Source organism: Gallinula chloropus (assembly GCF_964237585.1).
Source record: "Gallinula chloropus genome assembly, chromosome: 14".
In the NCBI taxonomy this organism is placed as follows: Eukaryota; Metazoa; Chordata; class Aves; order Gruiformes; family Rallidae; genus Gallinula; species Gallinula chloropus.
The window spans coordinates 19927938-19951063 of NC_140099.1; the positions used below are offsets into that span (position 1 = coordinate 19927938).

Below are 23126 nucleotides of genomic sequence, written 5' to 3' on the forward strand. Positions count from 1 at the left end.
TGCATTCACCTGCTCTGCTGATTCAGAGCTCACAGTAGGTCTCCACAGCTATTGGAAAGCTGAGTAGCTAATGGTTAGTTGAGGACAACCTCCTGTGGACTTCCCTCCCCTGGGTCCTCTTATGGTCTCAGCCAGACAGCAGACAGGCATGTGCCAGACCTAGTGATGGGTCAGAGAAGATGCCAGCACTGCAGGGTGGGTCACCATAAGAACCTGAGCCTAGAGGAGGACCAGGTTGAGTCCTTGGACTGTAGAGGATGTCAGGTATTCTTGTTAGATGTTTGCCCAGACACTGCCTTCCTGACAGCCTAAAAGGAGCACAATGAGTGGGCAAGGTGCCTCTGCATGAGCCTCAGACCATGCCCACAAAGATGGTCCTCAAGCAGTCTCCAAAGGCTTCACTATGGGCTCTGCCATCCCTACCACCTCTCTCCTCAGCCCCAACCATCCCCAAGGCGAGGAGACCTCGCTGATGTTCAGAAGGAGCCTCCAGCACCTCAGGAGCACTGATATCCATGGAAGGTCTATCTGCTTTTCCTTTCTACCCCATTCAAAGGTTCCCTGGGATATAAAGAGAGGAAAACCAGTCTCTCTCAGATGGTTGCAGACGTGTCCTCCTCCTTTATTTTTCAAGGCAGCTCCTGAATATCCAGTCTTGTATCTGGAGCACGTTTATGCATGTCACAGTCTTGTGGTTACATCCTCATGATGGCTTGTGGCTGCCTGCAGAGGGGACCGAAGGGGCAGTGCTGATCTCTCTCCTCTTTTTGGGGACCAGGGACAGAAGCCAAGGGAACAGCGTAAAGATGTGACAGGGGAGGGTTAGGTTGGGTGTGAGGAAGAGGTTCTGGACTGAGAGGGGGGTCAGGCACTGGCACAGGCTCCCCAGGGAAGGGGTCCCAGCCCTGAGCTGGGCTGAGGGCAAGAAGCCTCTGGATGATGCTCTCAGTGCCAGCTCTGCCTGGGCTGGGGCTGTGTGGAGCTGGGAGTGGGACTCGATGGTCCTTACGGATCCTGTCCCAGTGCAGGGCCACAGGACTGTTGCCAGGGAAGAGAATTACAGACACTCCCCTGCTGTTGCTCCCCAAAGCATAACAGCACTGAAGGCTCAGAGCCCCCCAACCACCAGGCCTGTGCCTGTCTGCTTGGGATCTGTGTGGTGCTTCTGTGGCATTTGCTATGTGCTGCTGCTCATAATTTGCTGCATTCTTCTGCACAGCGCTCATCACTCCAGCTATTAAATGCGCCATTAGTTGCCATAGAAACTAATTTTCCTTGATTAAGTTTTTGAAATGCCACATCCACCCTCAGGTGAGGCTAGCTGTGGGTGGGCCACTGCAGCCCTCTTTTAATTGTATGTAAATCACTGCTCCCAGGGCTTTGCCCAGAGGTTGGTTTGGCTTTTCCAGCAGAACTCTGGCTTTTTGGGGGTGAGGGCACCGTGCTGAGCCCTCCTCTGCCTGAGCTGGGCCCGGGCTCCATGCTGGACCTGCCAGGGCTGGGTGTGTGTCCTGTGCTGGCACCCTTCTGTTTTCCAGGAAGGAAAACATTCCTTGCATTCCAGCAAGGCCCATCAGCTTGCCAGAGGTATGCAAGGGGGTCCTGCACCCCCCTCTCCCTGCAATGCAAATAAGTCCTCTGCTCATTGCTGTGGCATTTTAGTAACACAAGTGAGGCTCTCCTGTGCAAGATGGAGAGGGATGTAGGTCATCCCAACCATCCTCAGTAACTCTAACCTGTGCAAGGACTTTCAGCCAGTGGCAGTGATGACTGTGACTGTCTCCAGGTGAGGAGTGGTGTGGACCACATGGGTCTGAGGAAGCAGCATCTCATTACAGAGCAGGGATGGGCTGGGATTTTGTATTCCTGGTTGTCCCCTAAAGGCTGAATGATGAGAAACTTGTTTGTCACTATAAACCTCACTGACACTGTTGGGCTTTTATTCACTCTAGGTGTTTTTTGCCCATGTTTTTCATCTCTGTACTGTCACCCTTCATGTTACGCTCTCCTATTGGGAGTGGTACAGTCTGGGATGCAGGGTGTGCTTAGTGAGGGAAGGTGATGCCCAAATCCTTGTCTAGTTGCTGCACTGTGGCTGCAGGGTGGCAATGGGGGCAGCTGCAGGGTGGAAATGGGGGCAGCTGTGGGGTTGCTCTTTGTCCCTCCCCAGAATGACCTGATGCTCTCTGACAGGTGATGGTGTCCCCACATGTGTCACTGTGCCCCAGCCGAGCTCCAGGGGCTGGGGAGGCAGCTCCAGCACCTGAGTTGGGTGCTCTTCCCCCAGTGACCTCTGAGAGTCTGGGTGTTCTGAGGGTGCAACGTGCCCAAATGAGCACCAAGGCTTTCTTCACCACCATAGGTGGTCCCACCTCCTCCCATCCTTCTGACACCCTTCTCCTGCACAGCACTATTGGACAGCGTTGATTTCACCCCTTGAAGTCGAGGTGCTCAGGGTGCCCTTGCTGCAGGGGGTGTGTGCAGACATGGCAGGGAGCTGGGCTCTCCCTGAAGTGCTGTCTGGGAGGATCTGCTTTTGCAAGACCCCAAACTTTCTCCCAGCCTCTGTTTTGCCATGTTTTCTTTCCACTTGTAGGAGTGGAGTGCTGTGCTGATGGCCACTCTGTCAACAAGTAGATGCTCCCCTCAGCGCCGAGAGGCTGCTCGGAGATACCTTCTGCTTCCCAAGCTCTCTGCTCACACGTGTGGAGGAGCAGAGCTGGGAATGTCCCTGCTCTGATGCCTGTGTGGCCCTGGGGACACAATACCCCAGGAGCTGGTGTAAGGGGGTGTTCTCCCATGGCTCTGAGGGACCATCTGTCAGGGATGCTGAGCCGACTCAGGCCGTGCCCAGGCTTGCTTGGAGCAGCAAGGTGCTGAGCGCACACAACCTGCCCCACAGATTTTGGGGAGGGGAGGGGAGGGGGAAATGGGGCTGGCAGGATGTGCTGGAGTCCACAGAGATTCTTGGGCTGACCTGGGCAAATCACACTGGGACTGGCTGGGTGAGAGCCGAGCCCTGTTTCCCACCCACGTTGCTGCAGCGTGCAGATGTTGCCTGTGCTGTGGATTGCTGCTGCAGGGGAGGGATCAGTGGGTTGAGTTCTCTGCTGGTGCAGAGCGATACCACAGGGCTTGAATCAACACCTGAAAGAGGCAGTGGGCAAGGCAGGAGAGCAGTGATGTCACAGCTCGGGGGAGCTTTGTTAACTCACTTGTAATTTGTGGAGTTCGGGGTTTTGGGGGATTTTTCCTCTCTTTTTTTTCCATTTCTAAAGTATGCTGCTCTTCTCTCTTTAGGGAGCAGGGGTAGAATTCTGAGGTGCCTCAGAAGGGGCATTGCCAGCAGGTCAAAGGAGGTGATCTTCCCCCTCTACTCTGCCCTGGTCAGGCCTCACCTGGAGTGTTGTGTCCAGTTCTGGGCTCCCTGGGATCAAACAGACAGGGATCTCCTGGAGAGAGTCCAGAGGGGCTATGGAGATGATGAAGGGCCTGGAGCATCTCCCCTGTGAGGAAAGGCTGAGTGAGCTGGGGCTGTTCAGCCTGGAGAGAAGAGACTGAGGGGGATCTGATCAATGGGTATCAATATCTGAAGGGTGGTACACAGGGGGACATGGGCAGCCTCTGCTCAGTGTCTGTGGGGACAGGACAAGGGGCGATGGGCTCAAGTTGGAGCACAGGGAGTTCCCCCCCAATGTGGGGAAGAACTTCTTCCCAGTGAGGGTGAGGGAGCCCTGGGACAGGCTGCCCAGGGGGTGTGGAGTCTCCTTCTCTGGAGAGATTCCAGCCCCGTCTGGACACCACCCTGTGTGCCCTGTCCTAGGGACCCTGCTTTGGCAGGGGGTTGGACCCCATGGGCTCTGGGGGTCCCTTCCAACCCCTACAGCTCTGTGACTCTGTGATAACCTCAGCAGCAAAGACAGTGTGTAGGTTCTTACCCATGTTTGTTTGAATGCTGACGAACGATAGACAGACATACATGCTCTTGGTAGCTAAATATGAGCTTTATTGAGTCAAACTTCTATGGAGGGTGTCTTCAGCATAAAATGCAGGCTAATTTAGGCATGAGTCAGCCTGGATTTTGTCAGGTGCTCAGTGAACATTTGTAAAGTCTTCCCGTGAACTGAGGAGTGTCAGATGAAATCATCATCAGCTTTCCTAACAAGAGTACAATTACTGTAATAAGGATGTGCAGGATGCAGTAAGAAAACAGCTGTTCCAGTGTAAACCCCCCTATCTCCCCCCCTCCAGTTGCTTTCTCTGGCCACATCAGCAGTTCATAAGAATTCCTATCAATCAAACTAGAAAATGCAGCACTCATTTTACCTCAGAGGAGCCTTTAATGTGTCCCTTGCAGCTGATCAGAGGGAGCATCACGTGGGGGGCTTTGTTTTGGTCCTCCCCTCCCAAACGTTGCTTTTGATATTTGAATGGATGGAGTGCCAGAAGAACATGTGAAGTCTTTCCTTGTGCATGCTAAAGGCAGGATTCAGCCCTTAGAGGAGGCTGTGCTAATTGCACCCGCTCATTAAGATGGGATCTGCTTTAAATAAGGAAGGTGCTCCTGTCACGTGCTGCTCTGGGATGTGCCTGCTGATGGAGGTACCTTGCTGCTTGGTGAGGAGCTGGTTGGTTTGTTGGAGCTGGAGGAGAGGATGAGTGAAGTACCCCATGGGGCTCAGCTCCACAGGCCACTCCAAACACTGGTGGGCTTTGGGTTTGCAGTGCTCTGTGACATCCTGATGCACCGTGGGCATTGGAAGAGTTGTCTTTACTTGGTTCTGGACTTTGTTTATTGATATTATCCTTAAAAATATCTTTGTCTCACAGTGGCCATTGATGTTCCTGCAGTGCTAAATCTTAGGGAGCTCTGGAGAACCCTGAGGTGAGCAGGCAGTGCTGGAGAGGTCAGTGGAGGAGGGAGGACCATACTGAGATCCAGCTGTTTCTGTTGATGATGGAACTGATGGTGAAGATTGTAAGAATTCAGACTTGCCAAAAAGCAACCCAGGAGGAGATTCATAGTGCTAAAGAAGCTGTTTCCTCCCCAGATCTGCTTTGGACCTGAAGTCCTTGAGTAGCAGCACTCTCCAGTTGAGCTGTGATTGCTAAAAGGGCTTGGTGGAGTTCTCCTGGTTAGGTGGGTGTTACTCAGGCTCTTCCCCACCCAGCCATGGAGTGCAGAACCTTTGGGGCAGTGGTGGTGAGGAAGGGGCAGCATCTGTACCTCGTTGCTGTCACACAGGACTGGATGCCATGGGCAGTGCTGGCAGGGTGAGGGGTGGCTTCCTTGCTGGGCTCCTGAGCGCTTTCATCTCCATGATGACAATAGGCTTACAGAGGAAGTAACTCTGAAAACACAGTCCTGTCTTGAATGGCATCATCATGATGTCTGGAGTGATGTAATTCCAGTTGTGTGCAGGGCTGGGTTCTCCAGGGTGAGAAGGACAGGGAGCTCCTGGAGAGGGCACACCAAAGGGCTGTGGAGATGCTGAGGGCACCAGAACATCTCCCTGGCACAGAGAGGCTGAGGGACTCAGGGCTGCTCAGCCTGGAGAAGAGAAGCCTGAGGGGGATCTTCTCAGTGCTGAGAAACCCTTGAGGGGTGGGTCAGGGGGAGGGGTCAGTCTGTGTTCAGGGGTGCCCAGGGACAGGGGTCATGGGCACAAACTGGAGCAGAGGAAGTTCCCCCTAACCCTGAGGAGGAACTTCTTTGCTGGGAGGGTGGCAGAGCCCTGGGCCAGGCTGCCCAGAGAGGTTGGGGAGTCTCCATCTCTGGAGACATTCCAGCCCCATGATCCTGGATGCTGCCCTGTGCAGCCTGCTCAAGGGGACCCTCCTCTGGCAGGGGTGGGACTGGATGGTCTCCAAAGGTTCCTGCCAACCCTGATCAAGTTTCTGTGAAGCAGCATAGAGCCCCACAGAATATTTAGTGGCCGTGGCACTGAAAGAAGTGTAAAGCCATTCAGCCTGTGGTCGGCAGGAGGCTGGGTGGGAAAGCACAGACTCTGCAAGCTGATGACTGAGAGGAACCCCTGGGTGCAGCTGTTTTCTTCTGAATAATCTGACCAGTCGTATCTCACTGGTTCTCCTGGCTCCAGGTTGCTGCTGTCTCTCAAGGAGAAATATGTTCTCAGGTTTCTAAAAAGGGCTTGGAAGTGGTGGAAGAAAGAGGTCAGCTTAAATCAAGATAAATGCAATGTCAGGGCAAGTGAAGTGTGTATTTCAGTCACTTGCTCTCCGCTGAGAATATCAAGCCTGGGCCTGTTTGAGCCATCACTGAGCTGAGACTATTGGAGCATCACGTGGAGTTGGAAATGACATCCAGGCTGGTGGGTTTTAGCATACCAGTTCCATACCAGACCCTTTGGGGATCCTTGGAGAGGGGTCAGAGGAGCCACAGAGGTGATCAGGAGGCTGGAGCAGCTCCCCGACGGAGAGAGGCTGAGGGAGCTGGGCTGGTTCAGCCTGGAGAAGAGAAGGCTGTGGGGGGACCTCATTGCAGCCTCCCAGTCCCTGAAGGGAGCAGAGGAACAGGAGGGAATCAGCTTGTTAAAGGACAGAGACTGTCAGGACAAGGGGGATGGAGTGAAGCTGGAGGAGGGAAGGGTGAGATGAGATATTAGGGGGAAGTTCTTTGCCAAGAGAGTGGTGAGGGGCTGGAACAGGCTGCCCAGAGAGGGGGTGGGTGCCCCATCCCTGGGGGTGTTCAAGGCCAGGTTGGATGGGGCCCTGGGCAACCTTGTGTAGCTCCAGGCCTGGAGGTTGGTGTCCCTGCCTGTGGCAGGGGGTTGGAGCTCTGTGATCCTTGGGGTCCCTTCCAACCCAGACCAGTCTGTGATTCAGGCAGCTTAGAAGCTGCCAGAAATCCCCACCAGAAAGATCCCTGTGCCCACTGAGCACAAGTCTCCTATCATCCAAAGTACAACAAGAAAAATTTCTGGTTTACTGAAACGTGGGTGCTTGTTCTTTGAGCAGACTATACCTGTCTTCTCTTCTTGCCCGGGGTCTTCCCCACCAGCTGCAGCTTCTGGTTTCTGTCTGGGTACTGTCAGGTTTGTTTTCCTGTTTCTTGATGGCCCTCAAAAGGCAGGACAGTGGCTGGAAGGATGGAGAAGCAGCTCTGGGATGTGGCAGAAGCAGCTGTTTTGTTGGATGGACTCGCTCGTAAGCAGGAATGATGTGGGTGGTGTTGGAGTGAGGTCTGTGGGTCTGGGGTCCTTCCTGCTGATAAAGAATGCATTTGAGGAGCACAGAGAGGTTTGTAACCTGTGTGGGCAGCTCTGGTGTGGCTGAAGGAGAAGCACATTCTGGTAACACCTGGGAAAGAGATCATCTCCCAGAGAAACACGGGAAGGGGCTTTTTACTGAGCACAATGGGGATCATCCCATTGAACCCACAGGTTCTCCTACACCTCCTCAAAGCAGCGAGCTCCTCGTGTCCTTTCCTGTAGCACCAACAAGTGTTTGTGGCTGGAAACAGCATCTGATTTGCTCCTCATTTGTTCTCCAGAAGGGAGACCCAGAAGTCCAAACGTGGGTCAGTGCCCCTGAGAAGGTGGCTGTGGCTATAAAGGTGAAGCTGGTGCCTTCTGTATGTGATTGCAGTTTGTATCTAGAGCTGATGCCCTTCAGGGGAAGGCTTATTTAGCACCACTGAACACTTCCATGACTGGCAGTTCACAGCATCCAGGACTGATTTGTGTGGGAAGGACCCTCAGACACCCCACAGTGCCCCCCTGCCATGGGCCAGGGACACCGCCCACCAGCCCAGGGTGTCCCAAGCCCCATCCCTGTCTTTTTTATCCCAGGGATCCCAGAACTGGACACAACACTCCAGGTGGGGCCTGAGCAGGGCAGAGCAGAGGGGGGAGGATCCCCTCCTTTGATAGGTCCTTATAATAATTATAGCAACATTATAGGCTGAATCCTCTCACTCTGGCAGATTTCATGATCCAGGAGATAAAAATAACAACTGAGGCTTTTTTTTTTGTTTCCCCCCATGTCTATCAATCAAAATGATAAAGATATTTATGACTTGCACGTTTTAATGGTGTAATTAGCTATAATTACATGTTCAAATGATTACACATATGAACGCTAATTACATAATTGAAGACAATTATGCTAACTAGGTAAATACATAATTAACTAAAAATCTCTTGTAAAATCAAGGAAATTTGCACAACAGCCAAAGAAAGTAAAATCACAATAAAAAACAAATAACCCTTCCAGCCTGAGAAGTCCAAGAGCCAAGGAGCTGTGTCCAGCTGGAGAAGACCTGCCCATGGAACTTCTCGTGGGCTGAAGCTTTGTTCAGCTGCCTCTTCTCTTCTGTAGTCTCCTTGTACAAGGCAGGTGAACATCCCATCACACAGCTGGGCTGGAGTTGGGTTTGTTTTGGTCTCTAGCAATTTTCTGACCAATATTTTGATTTTGCTGGCCTTTGTAGGCTGGATTTTGGTGTTTCATTGGGATGGATGTGGGTTTTTTGGGGGTTGGAGAGGGAATTGTTTTATGGGTTCTTAATACAAAAGGATCAGAAAGCTTCAGGCCTCTTACTGGCTTTAGATGTGGGTTTGGTTTTTTTCCCCATCCCTGTTTTAATGCACCAGTGCCACTTTAGTATAGGAAGAATGGGCACTGCTGAGGCTGTGGGATGGAGGATTGCTACAGCCTCTGCAATGGGCTTCCCTCAGCCTGCCTTGCACACCCTTTCTAACCACAAAAATGGGTTAAGGCTCATACAGCTGACATGCTGGGAGATGTCCAGTAAAGCCCCCCATGCAGAAGGGCTTTTGGGGATGGATCATTCAGGTAATGCTGAATAAGTGGTTGCAGCCCCTCTTCCCTGCTCCAGAGGGCTGGAGCAGCTCCCCTACAGAGAGAGGCTGAGGGAGCTGGGCTGGGTCAGCCTGGAGAAGAGAAGGCTGTGGGGGGACCTCATTGCAGCCTCCCAGTCCCTGAAGGGAGCAGAGGAACAGGAGGGGAATCAGCTTGTTAAAGGGCAGAGACTGGCAGGACAAGGGGGCTGGAGTGAAGCTGGAGGAGGGAAGGGTGAGATGAGATATTAGGGGGAAGTTCTTTGCAGAGAGAGTGGTGAGGGGCTGGAAGGGGCTGCCCAGAGAGGGGGTGGGTGCCCCATCCCCGGGGGTGTTCAAGGCCAGGTTGGCTGGGGCCCTGGGCAACCTTGTGTAGCTCCAGGCCTGGAGGTTGGTGTCCCTGCCTGTGGCAGGGGGTTGGAGCTCTGTGATCCTTGGGGTCCCTTCCAACCCATTGCATTCTATGATTCCCTGTGCTAGCAAATTTCCCAGTTTGAAATACTCCCTGACTTGCAGCTATCTTCTTTTCCCTTTGGAAGTCACCTCAGTTCTTCATTGCTTAGAATTGTGATGATTTCCTTACCCTTTGCTTTACTAGTCCTTAATCCTGGCCCTCAATCCTGGCCTTTTATTTCTAGCTGCAAGCTGAACCACGTTCATTCTTCTCTTCTTTTTTTTTCTTAATGTCTATTTGCAGTTCTCTTGCTATGTGGGAACTGTTCCCAGATCCCTTTCCTTGGCACTTGTGGGAGTCATTTAAAGATATGCCAGGAAAGCTCAACTAGACATGAATGATGCAATTTGTGATTACTGGATATTTTCTCATAAAATTTCTTCTCCTTGGGTTCTCAGTTGGAAATAAGCTGCAGTCTCATAGAATCACAGACTGGTTTGGGTTGAAAGGGACCTTAAAGGTCATAAACTCCAAACCCCTGCCATGGGCAAGGACACCTCTCACTAGCCCAGGCTGCTCAAGGCCCCATCCAACCCAGACCTGAACATCTCCAGGGAGGAGGCAGCCACCACCTCCCTGGGCACCCTGTGCCAGGGCCTCACCACCCTCAGAGGGAAGAATTTCTTCCTAATACCCAACCTAAATCTACCCCCTTCAAATTTAAAACCGTTCCCCTTCATCCTATCACTATGTTCACTTCCAAAAAGTCCCTCCCCAGCTTCCTTGTAGCCCCTTCAGGGACTGGAAGGTGCTATAAGGTCTCCCTGGAGCCTTCTCTTCTCCAACTCTGCCAGCCTGGCTTCATAGGAGAGATCCTCCAGCCCTCTGATCATATTCATGGCCTCTTCTGGACCCGTTCTAACAGTTCCATATCCTTATGTTGGGGAATCCAGACCTGGACACAGCACTCCAGTTGGGTTCTCATGAGAGCAGGGTAGAGGGGCAGAATCCCCTCCCTTGACTTTTTGGCCACGTTCCTTTTGATGCAGCCCAGTTTCAAAGTCAGTAGGATTTGAACACGTGCTCTGTTCCTTTGCCCTGAACAAAGGTCTTGCCAGAACCTTTCTCAGCTGGGCAGAAGAGGTTCACTCCTTTTCTGGTGGTGTTTGAAATTGTTTTAGGTGTTTCCACTGATTGAAGGAGACTTTTCAGATTCTTCATCCTCTGAAACAAAGGAGAAAATTAAAAGGAAAGTGTACACAAGCAAAAACCAAGGCATCAGAGGTGTGTTTTGGTGTCTGGTGTTGGCACTTTGAAGCAGAGGTCCAGGAACTTCCATCCTGGCAGAGCCCTGATGTCCCTCATCCTGTCTCCTGTGTTGCACCTGGATGAGGTGCCAGGTAGGATGAACTTCATCTTACAGCCTCTGTGTGCCTGATGTTGTGGAATTGCCTCGTGGAAAGGCTGCATCTGATGACTGTGCTAGGTAGGTATGGCTAGATTTAATTCCTTGTGAGGGAATATTCTTTCTGTAGGAATCAGTTTAGAGCCCTGGACTTCGACTATTAATTACACAGCACAATGACACAATTCTATTTTGTGTTTTGAAAGGGAAAAACCCATTCTTAAAAAACCCCAAAAGAAGAAATCCCAGGAAATCTTGCTGTTTGAGAATTCCTGTCAATGCCTCCCATTTCTTCTGTTACCAGGAATGCTGGGCCTGATGCAGTACCTGTGATTTTCCTGGCTATACATTCTGTGGAGAGCATTTCATACCAAGCTGCCTTCCCAGCTGAGCTGCCAAGTCTCTCTCATTGAGATTTCTCCTCTTCCCCCTTTTTTCTCCCTGCTACCCCTCTTCCCGATTCTCCCACCTTCCAAGCAAAATAAAATGTCACCTCCTTTTTTTATCATCACTGCTAAAACAAGTTCAATCTCAGGATCTCACTCTGGTTTTCAGCTCAGGGCGATGGGGAGGCGTAATTCAGCACGTCTGAGTGTTGGTTCCTGGGGAAGGAAGATAAAGCACAACTAATGTTACAGGATCACAGAGGTTTAGGGTTTAATTCAGAAAGATGTCTGGAAATAAGGCATGTGTGCATCTGCAGTCTCAGAGGGACGCTGTCAGAAATGCTGATAAGGTCCAATGCCAACGTAAAGACACCGCAGTGGCCATCAGCTTCCAACATTTAGAAGGGATTTCTCTCCCAGTCTCTTTGTGCACCCAGTCTGCTCTCAGTGGTGTTTGAAGTGCAGCATGATTTTTCTGGATTACGTTTTATGAAGTTTTTAAAATGGGAACTAGTTTAAGTAAACAGCCCGATATTGCATCGCAGGAAATCAATAACCTCGGTGCTATTTGCAGAAGACAATGTAGTGGAAAAAGAGCCGTTTAAAGCCAGCGTTTTATGATGTTCAGTTAAGTGGATTTAATTTGTTCAAGCAGAGGTGGGTTAGAAACGTGCCTGGGTTACTGTCGGAGCGCCCAGGGTGAGTGGTGGCACCTCTGTGGGCTTCAGCTCTGGTGCTGGGGCAGGGAAGGCAGCGCTTTGCCTGAAGGGTCAAGAATTAAGGATCTGAAAAAACTTTGTGCTTAGAGGTACAAGCGTGTTCTGGAGAGGGAGTTCATAGAATCACAGACTGGTTTGGGTTGGGAAGGACCTCAAAGATCATCTGTTCCAGCCCCCTGCCATGGGCAGGGACACCCTCACTAGAACAGGCTGCCCAAAGCCCCATCTGCCTTGAACACCTCCAGGGATGGGGCTTCCACTGCCTCTCTGGGCACCCTGTGCCAGGGCTTCCCTACCCTCAGAGTAAAGAATTCCTTCCTAACATCTCACCTAACCCTGCCCTCTGTCAGCTTGAAGCCATCACTCCTTGTCCTGTCTCTGCACTCCCTGGTGAACAGCCCCTCTCCCACTTTCCTGTACACCCCCTTTAATTATCGGTAGGCCGCAATTAGCTCTCCCTGGAGCCTTCTCCTCTCCAGACTGAACAAACCCAACATTCAGGTTTTTGAGGTTGTTTTTTTCTTCAATTTTCATGCCAAAGGCAGGAGAACAAGTGCATTTTTCTCTCTGTTGATGGCTGATCCATACTAGAAGCACGTCGGCCTCTGCCTCGTAGCCTTCACCATCTGCGCAGGCCTAGCTTGGTGGTGCAGTTCTGTTCTGGCCCCGCGTGCAGCCGTGCTGGCATCAGCCACTGCTGCTTTTGTTTACTCATTTCTGGATCCATTTATTTGTGACACTCGTCAGTCAGCTTAAAGGCTGCGTGTCTGCCCCAAAATACCACCTCCTGTTGCAGGGTGTAGGCAGGATTCGTGTTGCTGAAAGACCAGAAGAAAAAGGGTTGGGGTTTTTTTTCTGTCTCTAGCAGTTGGTTTGTAAGACTCTGGCAGCGTTTTGGGGGTGCTCTGTGAAGCTTGTTTCTCTTGAATGCTCTGCTTCTCCCAGGGTTCCTGCAAGGGGAGTGAAATTGGGTAGAGATGGGGAGAATGAGAAGCTGAAGTGATACCTGAAAGGATTGTTGTAAAAGGGGGAAGGGGAAAAAAAAAAAGCCTCAATTGGAAATTGCCTGGATTTCGAGTTGGGTTTGTCACTTTGAAATGTGATTCTATTATGAAGAGTGACTCTAAAGGAGAAAAATCCTGTTTAGCAGCTGCTTTTTCCTCCTTCTGTTTAGACTCCAGTCTTATGAGTTCAATGACAGAAACACATTTTTATGCCTTTGTGCTTGTGTGGGAGACGAGTAATTCTGGGAATGAGGGTGCTGGTGGCTTCTGGTTCCCTGCTGCTGCTGTGTGGTGGTTGAGGAGAAGCTCCTCAGACATTCATCCTCTTCTAATGCCACAGCCCTGTCTCCAGACTGGATGATGGCATCACCTCTGGGCACCAGGAGGTGGGGATGATACTCCTCTGGGGTGATTTACTCAAATTTAGGTAAAACTGGGCTCTGAAGGATTCTGCAAGGAAGACCAGCAGCTGGGTAAGGCACTTCGCTGGGCTGGTAAGAGATTGAGTAGGGTGAGATTGGGCTTTTTCATCTTCAGGCACTGAGGACAGAGCATTGGTTGAGACTGTGCAGAATGGTGATGGAGATCCAGTAGCAGGTTTGGGCTGCAGAGCTGGTTGCTGTTGGTGAGCACAAAGAAGAGATTTCAGAGCCCCCAGTGCTCCCAGCAAAGTCCTTCAGCACTGCTGACTTTGATCTACTGAAATGCCTTGGTTCAGTGTTTTGCATAAACATCTGAAGCCGAGCAAATGGGAAGTGATTTCTAATCCATTTTGTTACTGCCTTAACTTTGCCTTTTTGGTTGGAAATTGATCTGCTATCGAATTTCAGTCCCTCATGAATGTTTTAAAGACGTTGATTGCTTTTCCCTGATTTTTCATTTGATACTGCAGACTTGCTGAGCTTATCACTCGTGCTCTTGAGAACGGTGCTGGTACGTTAATGAGAACCCTTGCCAGTTCTTTAACATCTTCCTGGGGTATGACCCTCAGGAGGGGGACTTTCACCTTAGACTATTCCATAGGAGCTTCAGGTAGAGACAGTATAAAACTCCTAATCTATCCTATTATTTTCTGTGTTGTAGAACTAAAACCCCCCACATCTCTCCATCTTCTTGGTTCACCAGTGGTTCAGAGCGGTGGTAGGGCTGGCATGGGGCATGCAGTTGGCTTTGGTACCACCTCCCCATCCTTTTTGGCAACTGCAGCTTCTGAGAAGGGTACAGGATGGTGACCTAGTGGGAGGTAACCAGTGCATCACTGGGTGTACCTCATCCATGGACCCAGGTGTCTTTTGTATGGCTCTTGCAGTCCTTGGCCTCCAGGTTATCAGCTCTCCTACTGTACCAATGCTCTTATAACTCATGTGAGTTGGATTAGACCAGCCTTTCTTCTTGACAACACTTGAGGGGTTGAGATCATTCACTGTACCTCTGTAGCAATGATAGCAACTCGCCAAGGAAAAAGAAGTACCATGATTAGGTTGTCCCACAGGGGAAATAAGAGTCTGGATGTGGGTTATCTTATGGTCTCACCACTACCAAGCTCAGTTCTGTACTAGGATTGGCAAAATGTCTTCAATTTATTTGCTGTTAAACCTTTTAAGAACTATAATGAATGAATTTCCACACATTCAACTTAGGAGGATGTGTTTACATCTGCGGTGGTTTCACCTGGTGCACCAACATTGGAAGGCCACCATAGTAATTAGTAACAAGGAACAGAAACGATGCTGTGCCTGCTTCATCCTGCCCTTAGATTAGGGTTGTTAGTACAAAGGTGGAAAGTTGTATTTAGTTTTGAAGCAAATTAATGCTGTGGAATAAGAAAAAAGCTGAGAGAATAATAAATATACCCCATTTACAGATGTTTGGATGGTTTAATAAAGCTCCTTGAATGACTTAGTTGATGAACAGTAAATAATTTCCCATCAGGAAGGCACAAACATGCAAGACCTCTGAAGTCCTGCAGCTACTGCTAATTTAAAAACAAGAGTAACCTTGGTAGAAACAAGGCTCTGTGCAGCTCATTCAGCTCAGTCTTCCCCAGGTAATGCTAGAGAAGACATCTCCCTACCCTGCAGAACACCAAAACCCTTCGTCCTTCACTCAGATATTTATAGTAAAGTGTATATTGATTATTCAGTATCAAAGTGCTAATTTTCCGAAGCAGTGAAACATCTTAAAGTCACAAGGAAACACATTATTGTCAAACGAGGGTAAATTGCTGCAATTAATCACTTAGTAGGTTACTCAGTGATGTTTTGGGAGGGTGCACATGGACCTTTCCCCAGATGGTACCTTTCCTTAGAGAAACACAGGCTGACTCAGCTAAGCAAGATGCCATAGGAAGGAGCTAAAGCAGGGTTGGTTTACTCATTTAAACTTAACATGAGAAACTTCCCCTGAGCCAGCAGTGGCTCTGGCAGCTGGGAAGGGCAATGGGATCCTGGGCTCCATCAGCAGAGGGGTGGCAGCAGGGACAGGGAGGGGATTGTCCCTCTCTGCTCTGCCCTCGGGAGGCCCCAGCTGGAGTCCTGTGTCCAGAGCTGGGGCCCCAGCACAAGAAAGATGTGGGCCTGTTGGAGAGGGATGTTGTGGTCTAAAGTGAGCTGTGAACAGAGAGCTGAATTCTTCCGTAGCACTTGATTGCTTGTAGCTTTGTGGTTTTAATGCTGAATTTCGATGTAATTAATAACCACAACTTTTCCTCTGTTAGAAAATAAAAGGGAGTCTTTCCCCCCTCATGTGTTACAGCAATCAAGCTGGAAAATAACAATTTCTGTGATCTCTGGCACCGACTCAGAACTGATCATGTCCTGCATGTTAACAGTTACTGTCAGAGACTGCTTTTAGTTAGATGAGGAAAACACTGTGCTTTTGCATGCCCATCTCCTGAAGCATTAGTGTCTTTGTAAGCATAAGCACACAGGTTGTCTCATAAAGGCACCAGGATTCAGGGCTCCTCACCATCAGAAGGACATTGAGGTCCTGGAGCGAGTCCAGAGAAGGGCAACCAGGCTGGGGAAGGGGCTGGAGGGCAAATCCTCTGAGGAGCAGCTGAGGGAGCTGGGGGTGTTGAGCCTGGAGAAGAGGAGGCTGAGGGGAGACCTTCTCCCCACCTCCCCTGCCCTGCCAGGAGGGTGCAGAGAGGTGGGCGATGGTCTCTTCAGCCAGGGGACAGGAGATGGGACAAGGGGCAATGGGCTCAAGCTGCCCCAGGGCAGGGTCAGCTCAGCTGGGAGGGAAAAGTTCTTCCCTGACAGAGTTGTGGGGCTGTGGCACAGGCTGCCCAGGGAGGGGGCTGAGTCCCCAGCCCTGGGTGTGTTTAACAGAGGGGAGATGAGGTGCTCAGGGATCTGGTTTAGCACAGGATAGGGATGGTTGGTCTTGATGATCTTAAAGGGCTTTTCCAACCTGGTGACTCTGTGATCAGTCACATGGCCTGGGGACAGTGCTCTGTTTTTTTCTCGTGTGTTGCTGTGAAGTTTGAGCAGTCCAGGTATGGAGCAGTGAAACCCAATCTTTGAGGTGACTGTATCTTGGCTACTGCAGGCTTGAAGAAATACATTTTTAAATCCAAAGACTCGCCAGGTCTGCAGTTGTTTTGCACTGATAAGAGCTCTGGAGCTCCATCCAAGATAGAGGATCATTGGTTTTGACAGCAAGCAGCGTTTGCTCTGGGTTGGCTGCTTTGCTGCTCTGATATTCCACATAAGACTTTTTGAACAATGAACAGTACTCTTACCTGAAGCCATTTTCAGGTCCAGTATTTCACTCATTATCATATGAAATAAATAGGAAGAGGTTTTTTCATACCACTGGTGCATGTTGATAGCCCATAGCAATATCCATGCCAATAACCACAGACATCCTGTACCCCCCATCTCATCAGGCCTGCTGCATGATGCTGCCTTGGGTTTGTTGAACATTGAAATGCAACATCATCCCCCCACTGCATTTAGCTGTAGGGGTGGCTAATCTGTAATTTAGACATACCAACACGTTCCTTTCATCTGGGGTGAGGGTGACCTGGTGAGCAAGTGAGAGATTTCCTAGACTAAGTGTCTCCATGCAAAAGTGAGTAGCAGGGGACAAGTAAGCAGGCATGGCTGTGGTTGGATTTAGGTGACTAGGGGGATAGCTATTTAGAAACCCTCAGAGATGTTTTGGGCTCCTCACTACAGGAAGGAGGTTGAGATGCTGGAGTGCATCTGGAGGAGGGCAATGAAGCTGGTCTGGAGCACAAGTCCTGTGAAGAGCAGTTGAGGGAGCAACAAACTACAAAAAAGCTAGTAATCTGGAGTCTTTGAGTTTTCTGTTGTAAAGAAGGGTGGAAGCTGCTTTGGGATTTGAGGCCAATACTTGTTAGGATGTTCCACAAGCCCCTGGTCCCCCTTTGCCACTGCTCCCCACCTTGAAACTGGGGTGATGGCAGTGCTGTGGCACAGCTGGTCTAAAGGTCACTGCCTGCGGCAGAGGTGAGGACTTGGACACTAGAGCTGTGAGATGCTCCGTCTCTAAGGATGGATTTCACAGAGTCACCAGGCTGGAAAAGCCCTTTAAGTTCATCGAGTCCAACCGTCCCTGTCCTGTGCTGACCCAGATCCCTGAGCACCTCATCTCCCCTCTGTTAAACACACCCAGGGCTGGGGACTCAGCCCCCTCCCTGGGCAGCCTGTGCCACAGCCCCACAACTCTTTCAGGGAAGAACTTTTCCCTCCCAGCTGAGCTGACCCTGCCCTGGGGCAGCTTGAGCCCATTGCCCCTTGTCCCATCTCCTGTCCCCTGGCTGAAGAGACCATCGCTCACCTCTCTGCACCCTCCTGGAAGGTCAGTGTAGGCAGCAATAAGGTCTCCCCTCAGCCTCCTCTTTTCCAGCCTAAATACATTTGATGATCTCAGTTTCTTAAAAGTCATAGGAGGTCACCCCAAAGCATAGACCGGAGATCACAGTGGGTGAAGCCACTGAGGACCTCTCTGAAGATGATTTCAGCCTCAGATCTGGCTTTGCTGTGCAAATTTTGTCATTACTTCATTAGCAGAGTGTTTGAGAGTCATCTTTCTGCCCAGCACGTTCGATACATTACAATGCAGTATCGACCAGGGCAGGTTTGTCTGTCTGTTGAGTGAAAGCTGAGGTAAATAATGAACTGAGGTGACATCGGAGCAGTGACATTCCTGGCAGGTATCTTCTAAGAGAGAATCTAGTCAACACTATTCCTTTTATTCTTTGGGGATCTCTGCAGTGTGCTACCAAGTTAATTGGTTAAAATTACTCTTCTTTCATCTAAAAGAGGAATATGCAGGTATGCTTCTTTCCTTAATGGGGAGTAGTGGTTTATAGCTAGCTGGGATCCCGTTTGAATTCCTTACAATAAAGAGGAGGTAGATGCATCACTGTAAAGATGCAGGAGGAAGGATTTTGCATTCCTAAGAAGGATAAAGCTTGGCCAGTTCCTCAGCTTGGCTTCACAACTTGTAACTTGCACAACCGAGGTACACGTATGCTGGTAGTACTTAGAATCCCAGACTGGTCTGGGTTGGGAGGGACCCCAAGGGTCACAGAGCTCCAACCCCCTGCCACAGGCAGGGACACCAACCTGCAGGCCTGGAGCTACACAAGGTTGCCCAGGGCCCCATCCAACCTGGCCTTGAACACCCCCAGGGATGGGGCACCCACCCCCTCTCTGGGCAGCCTGTTCCAGCCCTTCACCACTCTCTCTGGAAAGAGCTTCCCCCTAACATCTAATTTAAATCTTCCTTCCTTTAGCTTTAATCCATCCCCCTTGTCCTGCCATTGTCACCCTTCAACAAGCTGATTCCCCTCCTGTTCCTCTGCTCCCTTCAGGGACTGGGAGGCTGCAATGAGGTCCCCCCACAGCCTTCTCTTCTCCAGGCTGAACCAGCCCAGCTCCCTCAGCCTCTCTCCATAGGGGAGCTGCTCCAGCCCTCTGAGCATCTCCGTGGCTCCTCTGACCCCTCTTCAACAGTCCCACATCTTTCTTGTATTGAGGCCCCACCTGTGGACACAGGACTCCAGCTGGGGCCTCCCAAGGGCAGAGCGGGACAATTCCCTCCCTGTCCCTGCTGCCACCCCTCTGCTGATGGAGCCCAGGATACCGTTGGCCTTGTGATCTGCAGGAGTCACTGCTGGCTCATGTAATGTTACTTACGTTATTCAAGTTGTGTGTCCATTCAACAGGGCAGACCATGTTCTGCTTGTAACTTTTTCCATTAGAGGAGAGGAAGGAAGAGAGAAGCAAATAGCAGAGATGCTGTTAATTTATTATTTCCCCCAGTTAAAAATCAAACAGAACTGTCTCAACAATTCCACTTACATAAAGGGAAATAAACCAGGGAAGAGATTCAGTGAACATCTTAAATACAGCTTTAAAATACTTCTCAAGCATTTGAACTCCATGTGATGAGATGGTATTCTGCAGCATGGAGAAGCTGAGCACCCGTTCCAAAATTATCCTGCAGCCCATTTATATGGATGATTTAAAAAGCCCCGGAGCCAAGAGTTTAGAATAGAAGTACAGACAGATTGAGACTGGTAAATATAGCAGTGCTAATAGCATCTCTCTCACAAGCAGGCTGAATGTTGGAGATGGGGAGATTTGCTTGATCCCAGAGATGCTGAGTGTGTGAGAGCTGTGGAGGTCACCTGGTAAGAGGGCAAAGCTGGCTGGGCTTATGAATTTAACATGCCAGCAAGAGGTGAAAAATTGTTTTGAACTGTCTTTTGCTGCAGTGTCAGGCTCTGTTTCGGGAAGGAGAAGTTCTGTGGGCTTCAGCTGGGCATGAAACTTTCAGTTCAATGCCTTTTGTAGAAGATCTGTCCTGTCCAAGAAGTTGCTAGTGAGAGGAAGGCTGACCCCTGCCCAACTTGTGCACGTTACTGATCCAGACCCCAAGGCTGGGTCAAGACTGGGTATGGTGCAACTCAAGTGTGTCTGCACCCTGGGTAATGATCTCCCTTCAGATTCCCTTCAGGCCACTTTAGTATCCATCAAGGGTTGACTGGTTCATCCATGGGACCTTCCTTTATGTGGGAGAGCACTGGAAGCACAAGGTGTCCAGCTAAGGCTGGAGCACAGGCACTTGCTGCTGGTTCAGCCATGAGCTCCCAAGGCTGTGACACCTTGTCCAAATAAGCCACTCCCAGCTCAAGGTTGCTTGCAGATGGCCTGCAGCAGATCCCAATAGATCAGTGTCTAAATGGTCTTCTTTAAATCATGGCTTTGCTGACTACCCTTGGACAATCTTCAGGCTGGAAACTAGTAGTCAAATATCTATTATCTTGTCTTGCATCAGTCTCATTCTTATCATGAATCACAGAGTAGTTTGGGTGGGAAGGGATCTTCAAAGGTCATCAAGCCATGGACATTAGCAATGTGTGTATCCATCTCTGGGTTGTAGTGGGCTGTTACTGGCATTTTTCTGGGTTTGGAATGAAAAAAATCCTTTCAGAAAGTTTGGATGTTTGGGAAACAACTGTCAGAGTGCAGGAATGTGTCATTGAATGACATTAAAAACCCCAAACCACCTGTGTGAGGAAACAGGTGAGCAGCTCGTGGTTTCAACCCACTGATTGTTTGACTCCTTAAAACTGGATTTTATTGCTGCTAAAAGATAATCCATGGGTTGCTTTGAAGGTGCTTTGCAGTGTGCCTTCATGAGTGTGATTCCCATGAAGGCTGTCCATGCACAGGTACAGCCACTGTTTCTTGGGCGCTCTGCTTGCTGCTGTAGGTGGGGAATGCTGCTGCTGCCATGTGTCACTGATGGTGCCTTGAGTTGTTCTCCATGTCTCTGCTCATGGCATTTGTGTCTTATGGGGTGTTTCCATCCAAAACAATCAGCTATTGCTGAGAGAGGGGGATAAATGTGAGATGTCCACATGGGGGCTCTTGGATGAAGTGTTTGATTGTGACCATAGAATCATAGAGTGGGCTGGGCTGGAAGAGACCCCAAGGATCACAGAGTTCCAACCCCCTGCCACAGGCAGGGACACCAACCTCCAGGCCTGGAGCTACACAAGGTTGCCCAGGGCCCCATCCAACCTGGCCTTGAACACCCCCAGGGATGGGGCACCCACCCCCTCTCTGGGCAGCCCCTTCCAGCCCCTCACCACTCTCTCTGCAAAGAACTTCCCCCTAATATCTAATTTAAACTTTCCTTCCTTTAGCTTTAATCCATCCCCCTTGTCCTGCCATTGTCTACCCTTTCAAAAAGTTGATTCCCTTCCTGTTTGTGTGAGCTGTTCAGTTCTCTGGAGAACTTCCCCATATCCTACAACAAAACCCTGGCTGCCACCACACACGCGGCTCTCGGCTCGGTGATGAGATCTACACTCTGCTTGCCTCCACAGACTTCAAGTAACAATCTTTTCTGGTGCTTGCTCAGATCAGGTGGACCAAAACAGCAGGAAGTGCCTCTGACAGATTCCAGGACTCGAGTGTCTTCAATGAAACCCTGAGGATCTCCAACATCCAGCGACACCAAGGAGGACGCTACTACTGCAAGGCTGAGAACGGCTTGGGTTCACCAGCCATAAAGTCCATCAGAGTGGATGTGTACTGTAAGTAAACCACTTGGGAAGGTCTTGCTGTGGTTTTTATTAATATCTGGTGTTAGAAGGGACTGTCTTTTTGTGAAGTCTGCTTTTAAACAGTATTTTAGGGCAGATTCTGCAGCTTTAGGGAGTATTTATGGTCAGAAGATGTGTGGTTACTCCCAGTGATGTCAGGTTGGGCTGCTCATGTATGGAAGTATCTGTAAAGGCATTCACAATACTTGGGTAAGAAAGATGAAGCTCAGATACAACTCAGCTTGCTTGGATATCAGAGGAAGATGTGTTTGCAGCTTGCACAGAGTAGAGATCTAGTACATAGCATGGTTCTTAATCTCTTGCACTTCTGGCTGCTCTCCCTCTGCAGATGAATCTTGGGATGTTTGCTAATTGAGACACCCAAGTAGTGACACATTTTGTGGGTCAGTTATGGGAGTGGTGGAATGGAGCATCTGCCTTTTTTTGGGGGGGGGCAGGTTCTTGCCTGGTGTGTGCATGGACCTTCATGATGTGCTTAATGAGCTATAACATACCGAGGCCAAGTTTATAAACCCTTTATGAACAATAACTGAATTAGGAAGCAATTGCTCATTAACTTGGAGGCAAGTAAATGATCAGGGACCCCTACTGACAGTGTGTTTGTAACGGGGCTGTCCTGAGGTTCAGAGCAGGATGCCCTATGCAGGCAACACTGAGGGCTCAGGGGTGCAGGTCATGGTCTCAGTACTCAGTGAGCCCCAGAGCCCTCCATGCACACATGGTGCTGAAAGCCCTTTGCAGGTCACCCCTGTGTAAACAAAAACCCCAAGAGCAAACACTGAAGTCTCTATGATGCTGTTGAAGTGCTTCACTCTTACCCAGCATCCCTGTATTAGATTCGCCTTCGTTCCTAATTTTAGGCATGGCTGTGAAACCACTGTTGGTAGGAAAGGCAGGAAAAGGAGTCTCATGGGGTGCTACATGGCCTGAAGGAGGCATGGGAAAGGTTGTTTTGAAACTTTGATTTGTCTTGAATTTCTCTGAGCCTTCCTTCTGGAAGATGTCTTCTTCCTTGTTTTGTTTAGCTGTTGAGATGTGTTCTCGAATTTGCTGTCTGGGATTTATTACAGGTTTAATTTTGGGCTTTGTGTCATGTGCTGCTGCTTAATATACCTCAGATACAGATGATGTCTTTCTGGAACATGACAGGCTTCAGGTTCCAGCTGTGATTAAATCCTAGGTGATTTCCCTTCGTAGGCAGGCTGCTATTTCACTGGGTGTTTTCATCTGTTAATGATCAAATATTTGCAGGCAGACAGTATTGCTGCAGTAAGCTTAAGGTGCCAGCCAAGATTGGATCTAGCTGTGAAAAAGATAGGAGGGAAAAAAAGCCCCAGGTACCCCACAGAAAAACTCATAAGAAATCAAAGTCTTGGCAACTGAAACGGTCCTGTTGAAATTTCCAAGTAGCTTCTGTCTCTTTTTAGTTGAAATTCTCTGGTTTGACTTTGTTTGTGGAGTTTTTGTGGATCTTACGTTGTGTGTGCCAGGGTTGGGCAGGGCTGAGCAGGAATACTGGGGGGGGACATACAGCTGGATACAATATTTTCTTGTATAATTGTCCATGAGATGCTTTTCTTGCTCAAAGACCCCAAAAGGAACCATAAGGATCACAAGAACCTGGCCAACATCTACCAAAATGTGTTATCTTTTTTTAGTGGGTACATATTTAGTAAAATTACATAGAGAAAGTTTTCTTACAGGTTTCCAGGCCTGGAGGTTGGTGTCCCTGCCTGTGGCAGGGGTTTGGAGCTCTGTGATCCTTGGGGTCCCTACCAACCC

General features: G+C 49.8%; 1 protein-coding gene across 2 annotated transcripts in view; it reads left to right on the forward strand.

The window, feature by feature from the left end:
- MDGA2 (MAM domain containing glycosylphosphatidylinositol anchor 2) overlaps positions 1–23126 on the forward strand; it is a gene marked incomplete at both ends in the record, with an annotated part of 321167 nt that overhangs the window by 102256 nt on the left and 195785 nt on the right. For both annotated transcript variants that reach the window (XM_084270655.1, XM_084270656.1), the window contains one exon: positions 21140–21314. In XM_084270655.1, the coding sequence (XP_084126781.1) occupies positions 21140–21314 (175 nt within the window). The remainder of the gene's footprint in view (positions 1–21139; positions 21315–23126) is intronic.